This window comes from Pygocentrus nattereri, chromosome 6 (assembly GCF_015220715.1).
Source record: "Pygocentrus nattereri isolate fPygNat1 chromosome 6, fPygNat1.pri, whole genome shotgun sequence".
In the NCBI taxonomy this organism is placed as follows: domain Eukaryota; kingdom Metazoa; phylum Chordata; class Actinopteri; order Characiformes; family Serrasalmidae; genus Pygocentrus; species Pygocentrus nattereri.
In genome coordinates, this window is record NC_051216.1 from 20,093,456 (window position 1) to 20,109,889 (window position 16,434).

At 38.6% G+C, this 16,434-nt stretch overlaps 1 protein-coding gene across 3 annotated transcripts in view; it reads left to right on the forward strand.

Moving 5' to 3' along the window:
• Nucleotides 1-9,638, forward strand: part of LOC108424315 (potassium voltage-gated channel subfamily H member 7) — a 63,513-nt gene extending 53,875 nt beyond the window's left edge. For 2 of the 3 annotated variants that reach the window (XM_037539549.1, XM_037539550.1), the window contains 5 exons: nt 64-148; nt 1,166-1,369; nt 4,172-4,334; nt 7,221-7,401; nt 8,539-9,638. In XM_037539549.1, coding sequence (XP_037395446.1) covers nt 64-148; nt 1,166-1,369; nt 4,172-4,334; nt 7,221-7,401; nt 8,539-8,898 — 993 coding nt within the window. In that variant the 3' untranslated portion in view covers nt 8,899-9,638. The remainder of the gene's footprint in view (nt 1-63; nt 149-1,165; nt 1,370-4,171; nt 4,335-7,220; nt 7,402-8,538) is intronic. The other variant, XM_037539551.1, reaches the window with a different exon arrangement.
• Nucleotides 9,639-16,434: the final 6,796 nt, after the last annotated feature.

Below are 16,434 nucleotides of genomic sequence, written 5' to 3' on the forward strand. Positions count from 1 at the left end.
GTACTGAGATGTAAACTTGAGCCAATTGAGACTGATTGTATGCTAATTCTTATCTCAACACAGGTGAGTTACTCACAACTCAGTGACTCAGATGGAGAAGACAATAAAGGCAAGAGGAAGATTTCCTTCAAGCGTAAACCATCCAAAGGTAATGGAATAACACTTCTCTTTGTCATCTAAGCTTTTGGTAGTACACGGTGCATTAAAAGCTTAGCTTTATCAATAGAGTATAACTTTATCTGTAAGCTTGTCTGTTGTCTACATAGCCCTGTTGTAGGCTGTATTTTGTCATGGCAGGTGTATTTGTACTTTTTAGTTGATGGCAATAATTACATGTGAGTCTACACTGTAAATCCAAACACTCCAAACACTATTTAAACATATTATAGTTTTTAGTTGAGTTGTTCCCTTACTTGAAAATAGTAGTGGAAAACTGTGGAAAGCTTGACTGTAATGCAGCCTTTCACTATTTGAGGTGACAGTAGGCTAGCACTTATTTGGTTGCTGTATGATATAAAAGTTTGATCTTGCACAGAACCTTACAGTTTTCCAGGCATCCCTGTATTTGTCAGCATCACACTCAACTAGCATATGATACACAAACAGAAACTTCAAAGTCTGTTTTAGAAGCATAAAACAAGCTATTATTTCCTGTTTAATTGATGATGTTGAACCCGCGACCCTGACGGAGAAGCGGCTTAGAAAATGGATGGATGGATGGATGTTGAAATGGCGTCACAGAATTGCAACTCTTGAGTTGTTCAGTTGGATTTTTCCAACGTAAAGGTTGGAAACTTCCCAGGTTCTTCTTGGTCTCGAATACAGCATAATATCAAGTAAACACCAGCATTTAAAACTCAAAGGCTACATGATTATTTTTGATGATGTTTTTTTCTTTATTGACTTTTTATACCCTAAACATTACCTGACTTTTATGTTTTTATTACAGATGTTTATTTGAAACCATCATGGTTTCTTTAACTTCTGAACACTGTGAGACTTTTAAAAACTGTTGAAGGAAAGGGTTTAAAATGTGAACACCTGGATTTACAATATACTGTGTCTGTGTGCATATTGTTATTTTCTGTGTAAGCTCCCTGTGGAGGCTGGGCCTCTGTGGTGCAGCACAGTGTGTTCCTTTAACGGTGTTGATCACATTCCACAGGGGGAAGCGTCAAGGACAGTAAAAGTGAAAGTAGAAAGGAGCGGCGCGAGTCACGCCTCAGCTCAAAGAGAGGCTCAGACGACTGCAGGGCTTTTAAGGAAGAGCCGCAACGGATGCTGGGATACCCATGCATAGAGGGTTACACCCCAACCCCTGACTGCAGCCCATCTGTGGGTGAGCTGGAGAGTGAGCCATATTACGATGGTAAGAGCAAACTTCCGCCCTAAAGCCTTTGCCCTACAGGCCCGATCAAATCCTCTGTGGGCGGACGTCCAAGAAGAATGTAGCTGGCCCCATTCTCATGGGGAGTGAACTGGACACTTGTGGGTGGGATGACATTTGACACTGAATTCTAGCTGCCCTACAATTTTTTTTTCGATGCTGTAATAATTGGGTCATTGGCGAGCTTGTAGGTGCTGGAAGTTTTGTTCCTATGTTACTCTGTTCTCCTCAGTGTCCCTTTCTTTTTCCCTAACATGCCCTCCACAAGTCATTCTGTTACCACTGGCTTCTAACAATTTTCTGCAGAATCAGAACTCAGGATGGGGACAGTGAGGTTGTCATGACTTCCCATGCCTAGCTTATGTATGCCATTCTTTATGTAGTTGGCTGCTCATTGATTCAGAAAAGTTGGATCTTTCAGTTGGATTGACACAGAAACCATAAAAATGCCCTCAAAATAACTGACTGCCAAACATGATTTTATAAATGACCTCTTCCATGTAGTGTTCCTATTAACTTGAAATCGGGCTTTTACCATGATTGATGCAACATAAGAGGAGCTGCTTTACATTTGTTTAAAAAAAATACTCTGAAACACTGATTGACAGAGTGCACAAGGAAAACAGCACAGAGACAGTAAAACACAGTAGCGATCAAATCAGCCTTTGTTAATCCATGATAAAGAAACACAATGAAAAGAGACAGAGAGAGAGTTGGAGAGAGACTGGGAGAGAGAGAGAGAGACAGAGAGAGCAGTGGAGGTCTCAGTGGAGCAGGTCTTTCAGAAGCTTAGGTCACAGCATAGCTCTTTTTACAGGCTTTAGGAAAATCCGCTGGCTTACTGTCCCCATCGAGCTCCCCCAATGTGCACATAATGTCCCACATCTCTGCCGCAGCCCAGCAAGTTAATGCCACACAGCCATCCAGGGGCCAGCATAGCCCTCCCCTACTTACTCTGACCAAAAGAGAGTGGATTGTACTTTGAATGTGACCTGTCTTAGCTTGATAGAGGAAATGACTGTTCACAACACAAGCCACACTGTGCAGAACTCAGAGACCGCACTTCATTTATTTAATTTACAGTCAAAATGGCCTTTATAATCAAAATTTATTATTTTTTCATCTTTAGAAAAGAAGCAAAAGCACATACTTAACAGAAATCTATACAGAATCCTTAGTTACTAAATAGAATTATATATTTTTTTCATGATTTTAATGTGTCCTTTGCCTTTAATGCATCTTTCATTCGTTTTTGATAGACCAGCTTTAAGTTTCAGTCTAATTGCTTTCAAGAAATCTGCAGGGGTTGTTTTCATTTTATGTTTTCAGCACAATTCAAGTAATCCCATACACATTCAGTGAAGCTGAGGTCTGGACTCTGGGGTGGTCATTCCATTGTTCTGAGAACGCCAGAGGCTTCTTTGTTTGATTTGGTTTTTTTTTTTTTTTTCTTTTTTTGTCTTACTTTTCTCTTTTTAAAAGCTTTTCGACAGCTACACATCTTAGTGTTGGAGCTTGACCTTTAGAACCCTAGTGGAAAATTTGTAAAAATAATGAAGACCTATCTGTAACGTTAAAAGGACCCATATCCTAGAGGTTTTTTTTTGTACTTTACTTTTTTCTTTAGATCTATTTATTGACATTTATGTGATTTAATGTACCAGAAACATAATTCATTTTCACATGACCATTCCCCAACTCCTCTTTATTCCTTTAAAATACTCAGGCCAATATATGCAAATAAACTCATTCACACTCAGTTACATTTAACTGGTGCACACATACAACCATAATTTAACCAGTTATGAGCCCTTAGGTCCCACTAGACTATCAAAACAGTACAGAAATGTCTTTGATGTAATGGTCACTCAGGGTGCTATAGTCCATTCTCTCTTCATAGGTTTGACTGTAGTAGATATTAAGAAAAAAAGCAAGCCTTTCAGACATTGCGCAGATGGATTATCCCAAAAGCAGAACAGCTTTCTTTTCAGAACCATTTCAGACAGCGCAATATTTATAGCAAATATGAGATTTACTCTCACGTTGCAAATTTGATGCATTTGATGAGACACATGTGTTCCCAAACTCACTCTGCCTGGACAATCTGACCTCTTAGCTGCTGACTGAGAGAACAGAACTGCAGCAAAACCAAAATAGCTCTGCCTGCGTTTGCTGTATGTGTTCAGTTTTATATGGTTTCACTATGGGAGCACTTTCTGGATGAGGGGACGGGTCAGAAGCTCCTTTAATGTTTGATTCATATTGGATTTTGCCCAACGTTATAAAAATGTTAACAGTTTTAACTGATACAAAATAGATATGTATTTTTATGGCATGCATCAGTGTATGCTTACATTATTTTGTGGTATCCTGCAGCATAGTGTGTTTCTAGGCTTGCAGATGAGCATCTCTAGCCACAAGTGGCATTTTTCCAGAAGAAGCTGACTGAAAAGTGTAACTCACCTCTTGTCTGACCTCTCAGATCAGCTGTAAGGTAATAGTGCCCAGTGAGCTCTTGGCTGCCGCACATGCAGGTGGCAGTAGAAGATAACCCTTTGGCTGTAGTGTCTGTGTTAGCCCTGCTGCTACAGAGATAGGAGCGCTTCAGCCACACAAAGTGTGGTAAAGGGGCGTGAGGGATAACACACTAAACAGTAATGGAGCTCAGTTTCTGCCACCTCAGTGATTTTCATAGTCTCGGCTCTGTTTATGAAATATAGGAAATATGGCCTCAGCTCTGTATTATTCAATTACTCAAGTATATGATTTTTTTTATGTGTGCAGACATGCAGACTACTGACTGGGAGAGTGTAAGGCTGAGGGAGGCTGTGGAAGACTCGGCTCAAAAACAGAAGCTCAGAGGGGAAGAAGAAGATGAGATGGAAAGTGACCTCACATATGGAGAGGTGGAGCAGAGACTGGACCACCTGCAGGAGCACCTGAACAGGTACCAGATCTGAACCTGAGAGCCTGATAGAAACCTACAGAGCTTATGGAAGAGTCTAGAATTTTGGTGCATGGAGTGGCAGTACAACTGTTACTTACAATTTGTACTAGCTCATTTTATATAGTAGATCAGACATAGCCTAAATGCATATTTAAGGAAAATATTGTTACTTTGATAAAATGGTGGCTTGAGTAAAAGTACAAGGACATTTCCCAAAAAACAAACAACTTTTTCTAGAAAACAGCAGATCAAAAAACTACTACAAGTACTGAGTAACTGTGTACTGTGGAACTTTTGTACTGTGGAACTTGTTATTTCATTCAGCATCTGTCAGCATAGGAACTGTGAGGTTTGTAATGCACTGTTCTTTTCTTTTTGTTAAACTCTTGAACTGAAGTGATAAACTTAAAAAATCAGAGTCATGACCAGCAGCGCAGATAATGCCACGATGAAATGTATGAAAAGTAGAGAAAAGGCATCAGTGACTAAATAGTAACAACTGAAATGTGAATGAGAAAATAAGTTGAGTAGACATATTAGGATTTGAAGATATCCTGAATATTTCTATTCAGCTTTTTCTGTGTCTCATTTTAGTACAAAACTATTAAAAATCCATTGCTATATGAAACCGTGTAAGTGTACCGTTGTATGCAAGGGTTTGAAGACCTCAGTTTTGTTTGTTAACATATTGGAAAAATATAGTAAAGTACAAAATGTGCCATAACATTTTGTAAATGTGCCGTAAGTTCATCAAATAAACATTAAGTGTGCATTAAAATGTACAGAATTGTTAGCATAAAATACTTATGTGGACATGATGTACAGATTTGATTCAAGCAAATTCCGTGCATTTCCTTTTTAATGAGTCATACTGAAAACTAAAATTAATCCATTCACTTATGCACATAACTGCAAAACATAAAGTTCATAGCAATTACTAGTGCTAGTAGTAGTGCTAGCCTTCTGTGGGAAGAAAATGAAAAAGGCATTGTTTCTGAATGTGCTAAATGTGTACTCAAGCATGGTTTTAGGGTGAAAAATACTTTTGAGGAATTCATTTTACAGTCCATTAATTTTATGTGAATAATAAGCTGCAAATTAAATGTACCATCCAACTGTATATCACATATGTTGCCTATTTTCCTATTAGAATGAGAATGTGGTGAGAAAGTAGCAGTAACCTGTTTCTGTTAGCAGCACTACTGAGAGAAAAAACAACTTCATATACTAATCCAGAAACATACCCACTCACACCTTTACTCTCCAACAAATTTATCTAAGCGCCGTAACAGAAGAGTGCTCTGGGTTATCGCTCATCTGCGCGTGAAAATCAGACTCAGTGTACAAAACAGGCTGAGCTCAGCGATATCAACACACATACGCACGCTAGCAGGCAGCAGGCTGTGTGGACTAACAGCAGGTGGTATTTTTAGCTGAATTGCTGGCAGAGGGGGGAAAGAGGCATCAGGCTGCAGAAATCCTGCACCAGCTGAGCCTCACATCTCTGATCTCCATTAGAGACCTACACCCTCATCTCTCTTTCTCGCTTTTGCTCGTGTGCACTCTCTCTTGTGTGTCTCGCTATCATTCTTTTCCTGCTATTTCCTTCTCATCTCTCTCTCTCTCACTCTGTCTATCTCTCTGTGACCTCTCCTTCTATTCTTTCACATTTGTTTTGTTGGATAAATAACAATGGGCAGGCAGTCCTGCTGTGTGGTTATGCTGAATAGAGAAGCACAACTCTGCTAAAAGTACAGGAGGTGTACTGTTGAAGAAATAGCACATTTAAAAAAGCAGTACAATTACAATTTAATATTTTTTTCATTTTTAGATTAGGTCCAGAGGAAATAGTAAATAGTAAAAGCCAAGATTAATCTGTTGTCTACTGCTTTGTACAAGTACGTGGGAACAAGAAGTTCATAGCCAATACTAGTGCATATCTCTTTCTACCCAAGCGACGGGCTTCATTTCTTGTGCTTTCTAGGAACCTGTGATTATTTTTGCAAATTAACTTTCAGATCAATATGCGTTTCATCAGTGCAGAGGCTCCCTCTAGAGTTGTGTTTCAGTTCTTACAACTCAAAAACATTGCTTTATGAATGTGCTTATTCCATTACTATATAATAAATACTACATTTATTTATATGTAAACTCATTGGTTTTAAACAGGAACAAAAATGTTTTTAGGGCCAAATTGTGTGTGTGCACACGTGAGAAAAGAAGCAAACTCGGCCTCTGCACACAAATAATGTAGTTTATATTTGAACTTGAAAAAAAATTAAATAATAAATAAAAAGTTTAGACTAACTACTAACACTATTGCCATTAATGCTACTACTACTTAGTAGTATCTAGTAACAGTCCCTTTGGTATATATCACAGCTTATAAGCACTTTTTCTAGCCAGCTAGGAGTCTTACTCACTGTTCTCTGCAGAAAGCTTTTATTTCTGCAGTAGTCTTGGACTGCTCACTGACAATGTCACATTTGTTTCCAGAATTTGACAATATTTCGTCAGATCTACTCGTGCAATGGTTTCTGTGCCACCGGCTGGCACAACCCAAAATAGATTCAGTCCCATTTTTCTCCAAGCATACCATTGGTGATTGCGATTAAATGTTTCTGTTTTAACTTTGCCAGTCCACAGCACTTAATTCCATAATGCCTCTGTTGTTTTTGTGCTTACTTCGAGAAAGTCAGAGTCATGCTCTGGAATTATCATTAGCTGGCATTTCCTAATGATGATTGCCTAAGGAGTTTATTAAGTTCTGAAGCTTTACAACTCAGTGTCCAAAACGTTTGCATATGGCATAATATGCACATTTATATAGTTTCAGTTTCAGAATGATAATCTTATGTCTCATCCTAAGATCTGTGTTGTTGCCAGGTTGGAGTCTCAAATGACATCAGACATCCAAGCGATTCTGCAGTTACTACAGAAGCAATCCTGCATAGGCCCCCCAGCGTACAGTGCAGTCACAGCCAACCTGGAGTACAGAAAACCTGCCATTAGAGTGCAGCCTGTCTCTGCAATTAGCACCAGCCACACCCTCAGCCCAGCCCCACAGGTACCACAGCTACCACAGATTATGCACCATCCTCAAATCATACACAAATAAGAATGGACAAGCCAGTCAGCAGAAATGCAGACTCACAATTTGTGACAATGCTTTATTCTTGTATTATACAGATACTTAAGAATGCAGCCATAAAAGCTGAGGGGTTCATTTTTTGCAAGATCTCCATCTATTTCAAGTAAAGGAAACATTAAATGTATCTCTAGTATCATATTTCTGTTTATACATGCTGCCCAGTTGACCACTGTTCAACTGTCCTGTTTTTACAGTGCTCACTCATTACACAGTTATAACACTTATTCAGCTGCTAAAATGTCTTACTCAGCTACCAACTAGTGTTACAAGGAACACTTGAAAACAATGACACATGCATAAACTCTTAAAAATATAACAAAAACAAGCACACAAGTAAATTGATGACATATTATGGAATGTTGGTATATGCATGAGAAATAATAACATACTTTGACTTTTTCCTCCTTTTCCCAATCCACCACACATTTATATAATGTATAAAGGGTATGAATTTCACTACAGTTCCTTTCTGATGCTTCAGTTGCCAAGTATGACTGTAATAAATCTACTCCATTATTAGGACTTATTTTACATACATGCAGTGCCAGCAATAATCAATTTGCAGCTCTAAAATCCTTCATTTTGACTTTAACACAGTAGCATTCATATATCTATGTTTATTCAAATATATATATTTCCATATGTTTGTTGCTGTCTGTCTGTAATCTGTTCTATAAAAATATTGCTGTTCGAACTAAACCTAATTTCTACAAAATGGTCATTTACAGGAGAAGGAAAAAACACTATAACAAGATTTTATTCCAAGTAATTTTGGACCATTTCTAGTGATCCATTCATCAAGAAATTGTTACTGTAAATGGCAGTTGGCAGTTTAAAAAAAAATAAAAAATGACACAAATGGAGATGCAAGTTTTTGTTGCAACAGCAACAATATGCTATAAAATATACTTATTTCTATTATTGTTTTGTTGGTCACCGTGTAACTGTTTAAACAGTGATTAGAACTATAACCAGCTTTTCAAACTATTGGAACACTAAAAACATCACTGTTCTTAGTGTAAATTGTGCATTAATGTACACCTTTTTTTCCAGAATGCTGAGTTGTTCAGCATGGTGAAGGCTTATCCCATATCCAAAGATTCAGTATCAGGACTGGCTCATCCCATGTCCAAAGATTCAGTATCAGGACTGGCTCATCCCATGTCCAAAGATTCAGTATTAGACACAACTCACACAGACTCTCTCCCTGAGCAGAACCAAGAGACGGTCCGGCTCCACGGCCCCACGTCGCTCCAGGCTGTTCTCTCAAGACACCAATATTCCAGATCGCTTCTTCCAATTCACCTCTCCTCACCCCCTGAGACGTCCATCAGTAGCACTGGGGCCATGGGCCTCCACAGGCCTCAGTCTGATCCTGGACTGCCTAGAAGTAGCACCGAGTCTCATCCATGACTATGGGATTTCACTTCCATATCCTGCGGGGGATTGGACCGCCGATTTCACGCTAACATGCATCAGAGCATCAAGAGGATGATTTTCCTTTGAACCGCTAGAAGACTAATGATGAAAGTAGAGGACAGCCTAGAATTCTAAAGTCTGTAACCATGAAGCTGAAACTTTAGTTTGTTTTGGTGCAGCTGAACATTCTGTTAGGTTTGTGTGAGGGTTTTATAACTTCCTACACGTCATTGCTGACCTCTTCTGTAGCTTTTGCTCTTTGCTGGCCTTCTGGCAGTGGATGAATCACCCCCCCCCCTTCCTCCCTCAAGGACTCAGGGTCTGGTTAGTGACTGCATTATGAAGTGCATGGTATTGGGAGGTTTCTTCTCGCAGCTATGCTGCACTTCATTTCCCCCATGTAAATTCTACTGCTGTATTCTCTCAGACTTGCAGAACCTTGTTCATGGAACCATGTAGCATCAGGATGATCTGAGATTTTTAGCTAGGTGGGAGTGTGGTACTTGGCAGATTGTGTGAGTGTGAGGAGTGGCTGGGTATTGGGCAGATGTGGTACCCCCGGTCCGTGTTTGGTTTTGGTTTCTTTATTCCCCCATTCTCCCCTCAGTAGGGACATAGACCTGGAGAGATGCAGCAGATGGGAGATTTTAATTTCTCTTTTCACCCCACTCAGAGTAATAACCAAACACGATGAACAATAAAACTCAATGAAAGCAGCTTTGCAGCATATTTAAGTCTTTGGAGCTTGTTGCCTGTTCCTACTGTGGGTAAAAAGGAGAATTAAAAAGGGGGGGAATAAATAAACCAAAAACAACATGTTTGGGTGAAGCACATCACCTATTTACCCAGCCACTCCCACTATCCCTTCTCCTTGTTGCAGCCCATGTTAAACAATGCCCCTATCTGCTACAATACAATATTGGAAGAATATTTACTGTAGAAATAGCACTTTTGCGAGTAACAGAGCCAAGATGTGAAGATATTTTCTGCCCCAGTGTGGTCATTACATGTAACTAAAAATGTGAGGAAGAAGTGGGAGAATGGCATTTGAGAACATTAGCATTTATAGGTCTGCAGATCAGCAGTCTTGTCTCTCACATGTAACCCATCATATTACAGGTCAAACAGCATGTGGTGGGTGCATCCCTAGAAAAGTGCATGTCTGAAAGAGTTATCTGTTGCATGCTTACTGCAACATACTGGAAAGCAAGTGTAATTCTGGCATGTTTTAAAAAATATTTACAGATTTATTTTTTACTTTAATGGGTCACTTTTATTTGCACGAGATCATGCTAGCTAGAACCAAACTACAGAAAGCCTAGAACTATCTTGATGACCAAAGCTTTGGTACCATAGTTCAGTTTCATATGTAGCTCGGAATATATATGCACATTTACACATCCTTTTAATAAATACTCTAAAATGATTCTGGCCTAGACTGGATTTTAACAAGACATGACAAAAACTTTTTCATTTCTGAGCAACAAAATCAGTTTGTTTTCCAATCCATATTTCTGGTCAGAATAGTAAGATCTGGAGTATGGTATATTTTGCATTATAAGCTTCCATTTCCGATTGTGTCAGCAATAAGCAGTCAAGCTCATACAAGTCTTATTTTATCTATTTGTGAAGTATTAATATGCTAAAAAGACTTTATACTGAGTTCTAACAACACATTTTGTAATGCACTAAAGCATGGCACACAGTGCATATTTCTCAATGTGTGACGTGGCCTGCAATATGTTCCATAACAGTTTGGTGTAAACCAGGAGAAATTCCACTTAATGGCTACTTGAGAGATGTGGCACATGCATTATTTCCCAGAAAAGATTCTATTCCAACTAAATTTCCATCAAGAATGAAGAACCTGAGAGACAATGAAAGATGCAGTACTGAACTGGTTTTTGTTTTCATCAGGGTGAATACAAGGACCATCTGTTCCTGCTAAAAGGAAATTTAAAACTGTATTAACACACCAGACATCTGAACGTAGCTGAATATCATTAGGAAAGTGCATCGTGTTGTATGCTGTTACTTGCTGGATCAAGTGCTGGGTGAAAACATATCTTTGTTGACACCAATAGTGGAATAGCTTATCATGCACCCTCCTTTCTTGTGTGATCAGTACATTCACCGTAAAACATCAAAAGTCACCTACACATAATGAGAGAAAGTGTGGGCTAGTTGACAGAACATTTTTGTGAACATATTTAAAAATTGCAACCTTTTGCACATATTCTCCAGACTTATACAAGACAGTCACTTTTTAACCAAGTGTGTTTCACAGGTTATTTTAATTTATTTTATTTTTTACACATTTTTAAAGTTTGCCACCGTATATTTTATACACTGCAAAAATATACAGATTATTTGAATGTGTCAGTTATTTAATGAATTAATATAAATATATATAGTGTATATATCACATTTGCTTTAGGAGATTACTTTTGAAAAACTGTATAAATGAATACATAAATAAAAAGAATAATGATCACTTTCAAACTTTGTGTTTTCCTTCCCACCGAAACTAGAAAAAAAAATCCTACAATACTTAAAACAGCAAAGGCATTATAGAATTCCAGCACCTAAAGAGAGCTCTCTCTTGAGTTGTTAAACATGAAAAGCCTTTTTTCCTTTCTGTTGGCTGTGAGGAACTACACCTGCACAGTGGTGAGATCAATCGTATTTAATGGAGGTTGTTGTATGAGCTGTAGCATCAGTGACCACAGGTTCAAATCCCTTCATGGTACTCCAAAGAAGAAAGCGGAGCTTTCAGAGCAGCGCTAACATAACTCTACAGAACTCAGCGGTTAAAAAAGACAGGTCAAGTTTGAATAAAGGAGAGAAAAACGTTCCTTGGTATAGGCTTTAGAAAAACTTCACAAAGGTCTTTTCTATGGAAAGAGGTCCTGCTGTAACAAGGCCATGAAAATGATGTGGGGAATTTTGACACTGTGAGCGCAGAACTGTGTCGCCATCTGCAGGCAGTGGGATGTTCAGAATTTTAATTTACTGAATGTTGCCAGACATCAGATGTATTTACATTACAATATACTTATGTGTCTGGGGTGATCAAAAAATGTGATTATTTTCTAATATTTTCTAATAATACTGATGTCACATTTAATGATGTATACATTACACTACTATTACACTTACTATCATGAATCATGAATTTATTTTTTAATATTGTAGCATTTACCGCTATTAAAAGAGACACTGCTGTCACATAAACAAATGCTTTATTTTCCAGCTGTTGCTGTTTGTTTGTTGTCATTGTTTTTTTTTGTTTTTGTTTTTTTTTATAATTCACACATCATGTGTCATCTAGTGCTATAAAAAGGCATGAAAGGAAGATATATACAAGTAACTGAGCTTCTGGACGAATTTTATTGAGCTAAGTGGTAAGCAGTTAGATTGTTGCTATGTCGCTGGGTAACCGATTAAAGTCACATGGCGATATTTAGTACTGGAACGAACAAATTGTGAAAAATAACAGTAAAATGTTGGTAAAACATTATGACGTCAGATGGAAATTTTGGAACTGCCTTCTGGTGGGCTTTCCACCCCAACCTGTGTGCACCCCAAGGTAGCCAACAGTTTTCGGCTCAATGTAATGAAAACACCCCTCCAAACCTCAGCACACACCATTGTCAAAATGGTGTCTAATTTCTTACAACGTGGTTATAACGTTGTCAAATGGTGGTGCTGTTTGCATTGTCCGAACAAAGTTCACAACCTCATTATTAAGTAACCTTGTTGTGAGGTGTTATCAAATCAAATAAAATGTATTTGTATAGCGCTTTTTACAACTGATGTTGTCACAAAGCAGCTTCACAGAATTCCAGAAAAGACATGAATGTAAAAAACCCCAGGTGAACAAGTCAGGGGCGCCAGTGGCAAGGAAAATCTCCCTCAGAGGTGAGGAAGAAACCTTGGGAGGAACCAAGGCTCACAAAGGGGGACCTCTGGTCAAACTAACTACAAATGAATTATTCTACTAATATTAATAGCAGTAGTATTAGTAGTAGTAATAGCTAGGAGCCTATGAAAACATCAATGTAGGGTGGCCAGCTAGTCCATGGCAGGTGGCGGTAGCTGGGGCATGGGCAGCTTGTCCTAAGCAGGTAGCAGGAGGGCTCGACAGTCAGTCCTCCTTCAGTGTCCGGCTGGACATATGGGCGGTCATACACTCGGAAAAAGACAGGGAGATGGAATTAGTTTTATTCTGTTTGCTTGTACATAAAACGTCAACATTTCCAGAGTGTGGCTAATGACTGATTATATAGTCAGCAGATCTGACTATGACAGCTTAACTAAAAGGAGAGAACCAGAAGGACACACTTAGAGCACTCTGAAACAGTTTGGCATCCCTCCGCTCCACCGTCCACAAACCTCAGTGACCACGTGCAAGCGGCGGGACGACAGCACCAGCGTCTCAGTTTACTAGAATTCCCTGTGTCCATGGACCCCTGGATCTGCCACCTTTATCTAAGGGGGAACATTAACTACCAAACGCTACACTGAACAAGTGAGTTTTCAGCCTAGATTTGAAGATTGAGACTGTGTCTGAGTCCCGAACCTTTTCTGGAAGATCATTCCAGAGTTTGGGGGCTTTATAAGAAAAGGCTCTTCCCACATCTGCAACCTTATGAATGCTAGAAACTATTAATAAGCCAGCACTCTGTGATGTGAGTAGTCATGATGGCTCGTAATAGGAAATAAGGTCTTGCAGGTACTCACGAGCGATCCCATGTAGGACTTTACATGTCAGTAAAAGAATTTTAGAATCAATATGGAATTTAACAGGCAGCCAATGAAGTGATGATTGCACTGGACTGATATAATCAAATTTTCTTGTTTTAGTGAGGACCCTGGCTGCAGCATTTTGGACTAGTTGAAGTTTGCTTAGATTCCTGCTTGTACATCCTGACAGTAGTGCGTTACAGTAGTCTAGCCTAGAAGTAATAAAGGCATGTACTAGTGTTTCTGCATCACGCAGGGATAGGGCATTTCTTATCTTGGCAATGTTGCAAAGATGTAAAAAAGCTGTCCTGGTGATGCTGCCTGTGTATTGATCGAATGATAAATCTGATTCAATTATGACGCCAAGATTTTTTGCTGCTGAACCAGGTGTAACTTGAAAGTCAGCACGATTTAAAATTAGATCTGACCATTTATTCCTTGCCAATTCTGGACCCAGAAGGAGAACCTCTGTTTTGTTACTGATTTTTTACTGTTTTGTTGCTGTTTAGTAGGAGGAGACATCCTCCTAACATCCAGCATTTCACATCTTTTACACAGTCCTCTATTTTCTTTAATATGTATTTGTCATCAGGCTTGGCTGGTATGTACAATTGCGTATCGTCTGCTTAAAAATGAAAGTTAATGCCATGGTTACTTATAACTGTGCCTAATGATAACATGTATAGTGTAAATAATAATGGTCCTAAAATAGAGCCTTGCGCAATTCCAAATCTTACTTTTGAATAATTGGAAGATAAATTGTTTACACTGACGTACTGATAATGTTCTGTTATGTAAGATTTGAACCACGATAGGGCTGTCCCTGTTATTCTGTTCTAGCCTTTCTAGGAGAATATTGTGGTCTATCGTATTGAAAGCTCAAGTAGGTCAAGTAGCTCTAACAGCGATACGTAGCCTTGATCAGAAGCAAGAAGAAGATCATTAGTTATCTTAACTAGAGCCGTCTCAGTGCTGTGATGTGTCCTAAATCCAGATTGGAATTTTTCATATATAAGTTGTTGGGCCACAGCTTTTTCTAAGATCTTCGATATAAATGGTAAGTTAGAAATAGGCCTGTAATTACACAATATGCTAACATCAAGATTTGGTTTCTTGATCAGAGGTTTGATAACTGCTAGTTTAAAAGCTCTGGGTACATGGCCCAGGCTAAGGGATGATTTTACTATAGTTAAAAGAGGGTTTATAATAACTGGCAGTACTTCTTTGAGTAATTTTGAGGGAATTGCATTGAGTGTCCAGGGTGTGCAATTTGCAGAGGAGATAATCTTCTCTAGTTCTAGCTGTGGGAGTGGGTAAAAAGTTTCCAGCCTTTCTTCTTTGTGTTTTGTTTTATATCAGCCACATCAGATGACAGCCAGGTTGGATTTAATACTGTAGGTTGAATTTGTTGTCTAATATTTAAATTTTTATTATTAAAAGAAGTGCATAAGAACTTCACTGGTGAGAGTTGCTGGAATTTGTACCTGCCTGATTTTTTGTGATTCTGGAAATCACACTAAACAGAACTAAACAGAAGGATTATATTTATTATTCTCGATCAGCGAGGCCAGATATGCTGAGCGAGCTTTAGTGAGAGCATTTCTATACTCTATAAGGCTGTCCTTCCAGGCAGAGTGGAACACTTCCAGCTTGGATTGTCGCCATTTCCGCTCTAGTTTCCGAACTGTTTGTTTTAAGGTACGGGTTTTATCGTTGTACCGTGGAGCGAGCTTTTTCTGCCTTATTCTTTTTATCTTAAGCGCCGCCACATTTTCTGAAGTGGATTGAAAAGTATTTTCTAAATAATCAAGTTAGTAAATCTAACTCTATTTGGTCTGATGGAGTGGAGACTGGGGTTGATAGTTCTGGAAGGTTTTCTATAAATAGTAAGGCGGTAAAAGGTTTTATTGAGTGCTTTGTAGAATAGCGAGGGGACAAACATATATTATGGCTAAGACGTAGCTCATATGAAATTGGTCGGTGATTGCTGAGGTTTGTGGTAAGATATTAAGCCTGTCTATGTTAAGACCTAGTGTCAAAACTAAATCTAAAGTGTGACTACAGTAATGTGTAGGCCCTGTTATATTTTGGGTAATACCAACAGAGTCTAAAATTTAAGTAAATGCCTTTTTTAGTAGGTCATCTGCCTTCTCAAAGTGGACATTAAAATCTCCTACAATTATTTCTTTATCATTGCACACAACTAGGTTTGCAGTGAAATCACTAAATTCTTTTAAAAAATCAGAGTAGGGCCCTGGTGGTCTGTAAATGTTAAATAATGAAAATGCATTCTTTTTGTGACCGGATTTGTAATGTGAATAGAAAGGACCTCAAAAGAAGTGAAGGTGTCACATTGTTTCTGACTAATATCTAGGCTATTCTAGTAGATTACACATACTCCATCTCCTTTGCCTGATAATCTTGGCCTATGTACATAGTTATAGCCTACAGGCGTGGCTTCATTTAAAGCTGAATATTCATCTGATCTAACTCATGTTTCAGTGAGACAGAAAATGTCAAATTTATGATCACTTATAATTTCAATTACGATGACTGATTTTGAGTTTAGTTATCTTATATTGAGTAATCCAAACTTTAGATCCGAGGTGTTGGTGCCATCATCTGAATATGGATATATGTTGATTAGGCTGTTGAAATGGGCTGATTGAGTTTTTCTACGATTAAATTTAGTTTTAAATCGGAGAAAAGACACAGTCTCAATAAAGTTGAACCTGGGTGACACTTCAAGGCGATTCGCAGACGGTCATTTTAGGCTGTCTGTCT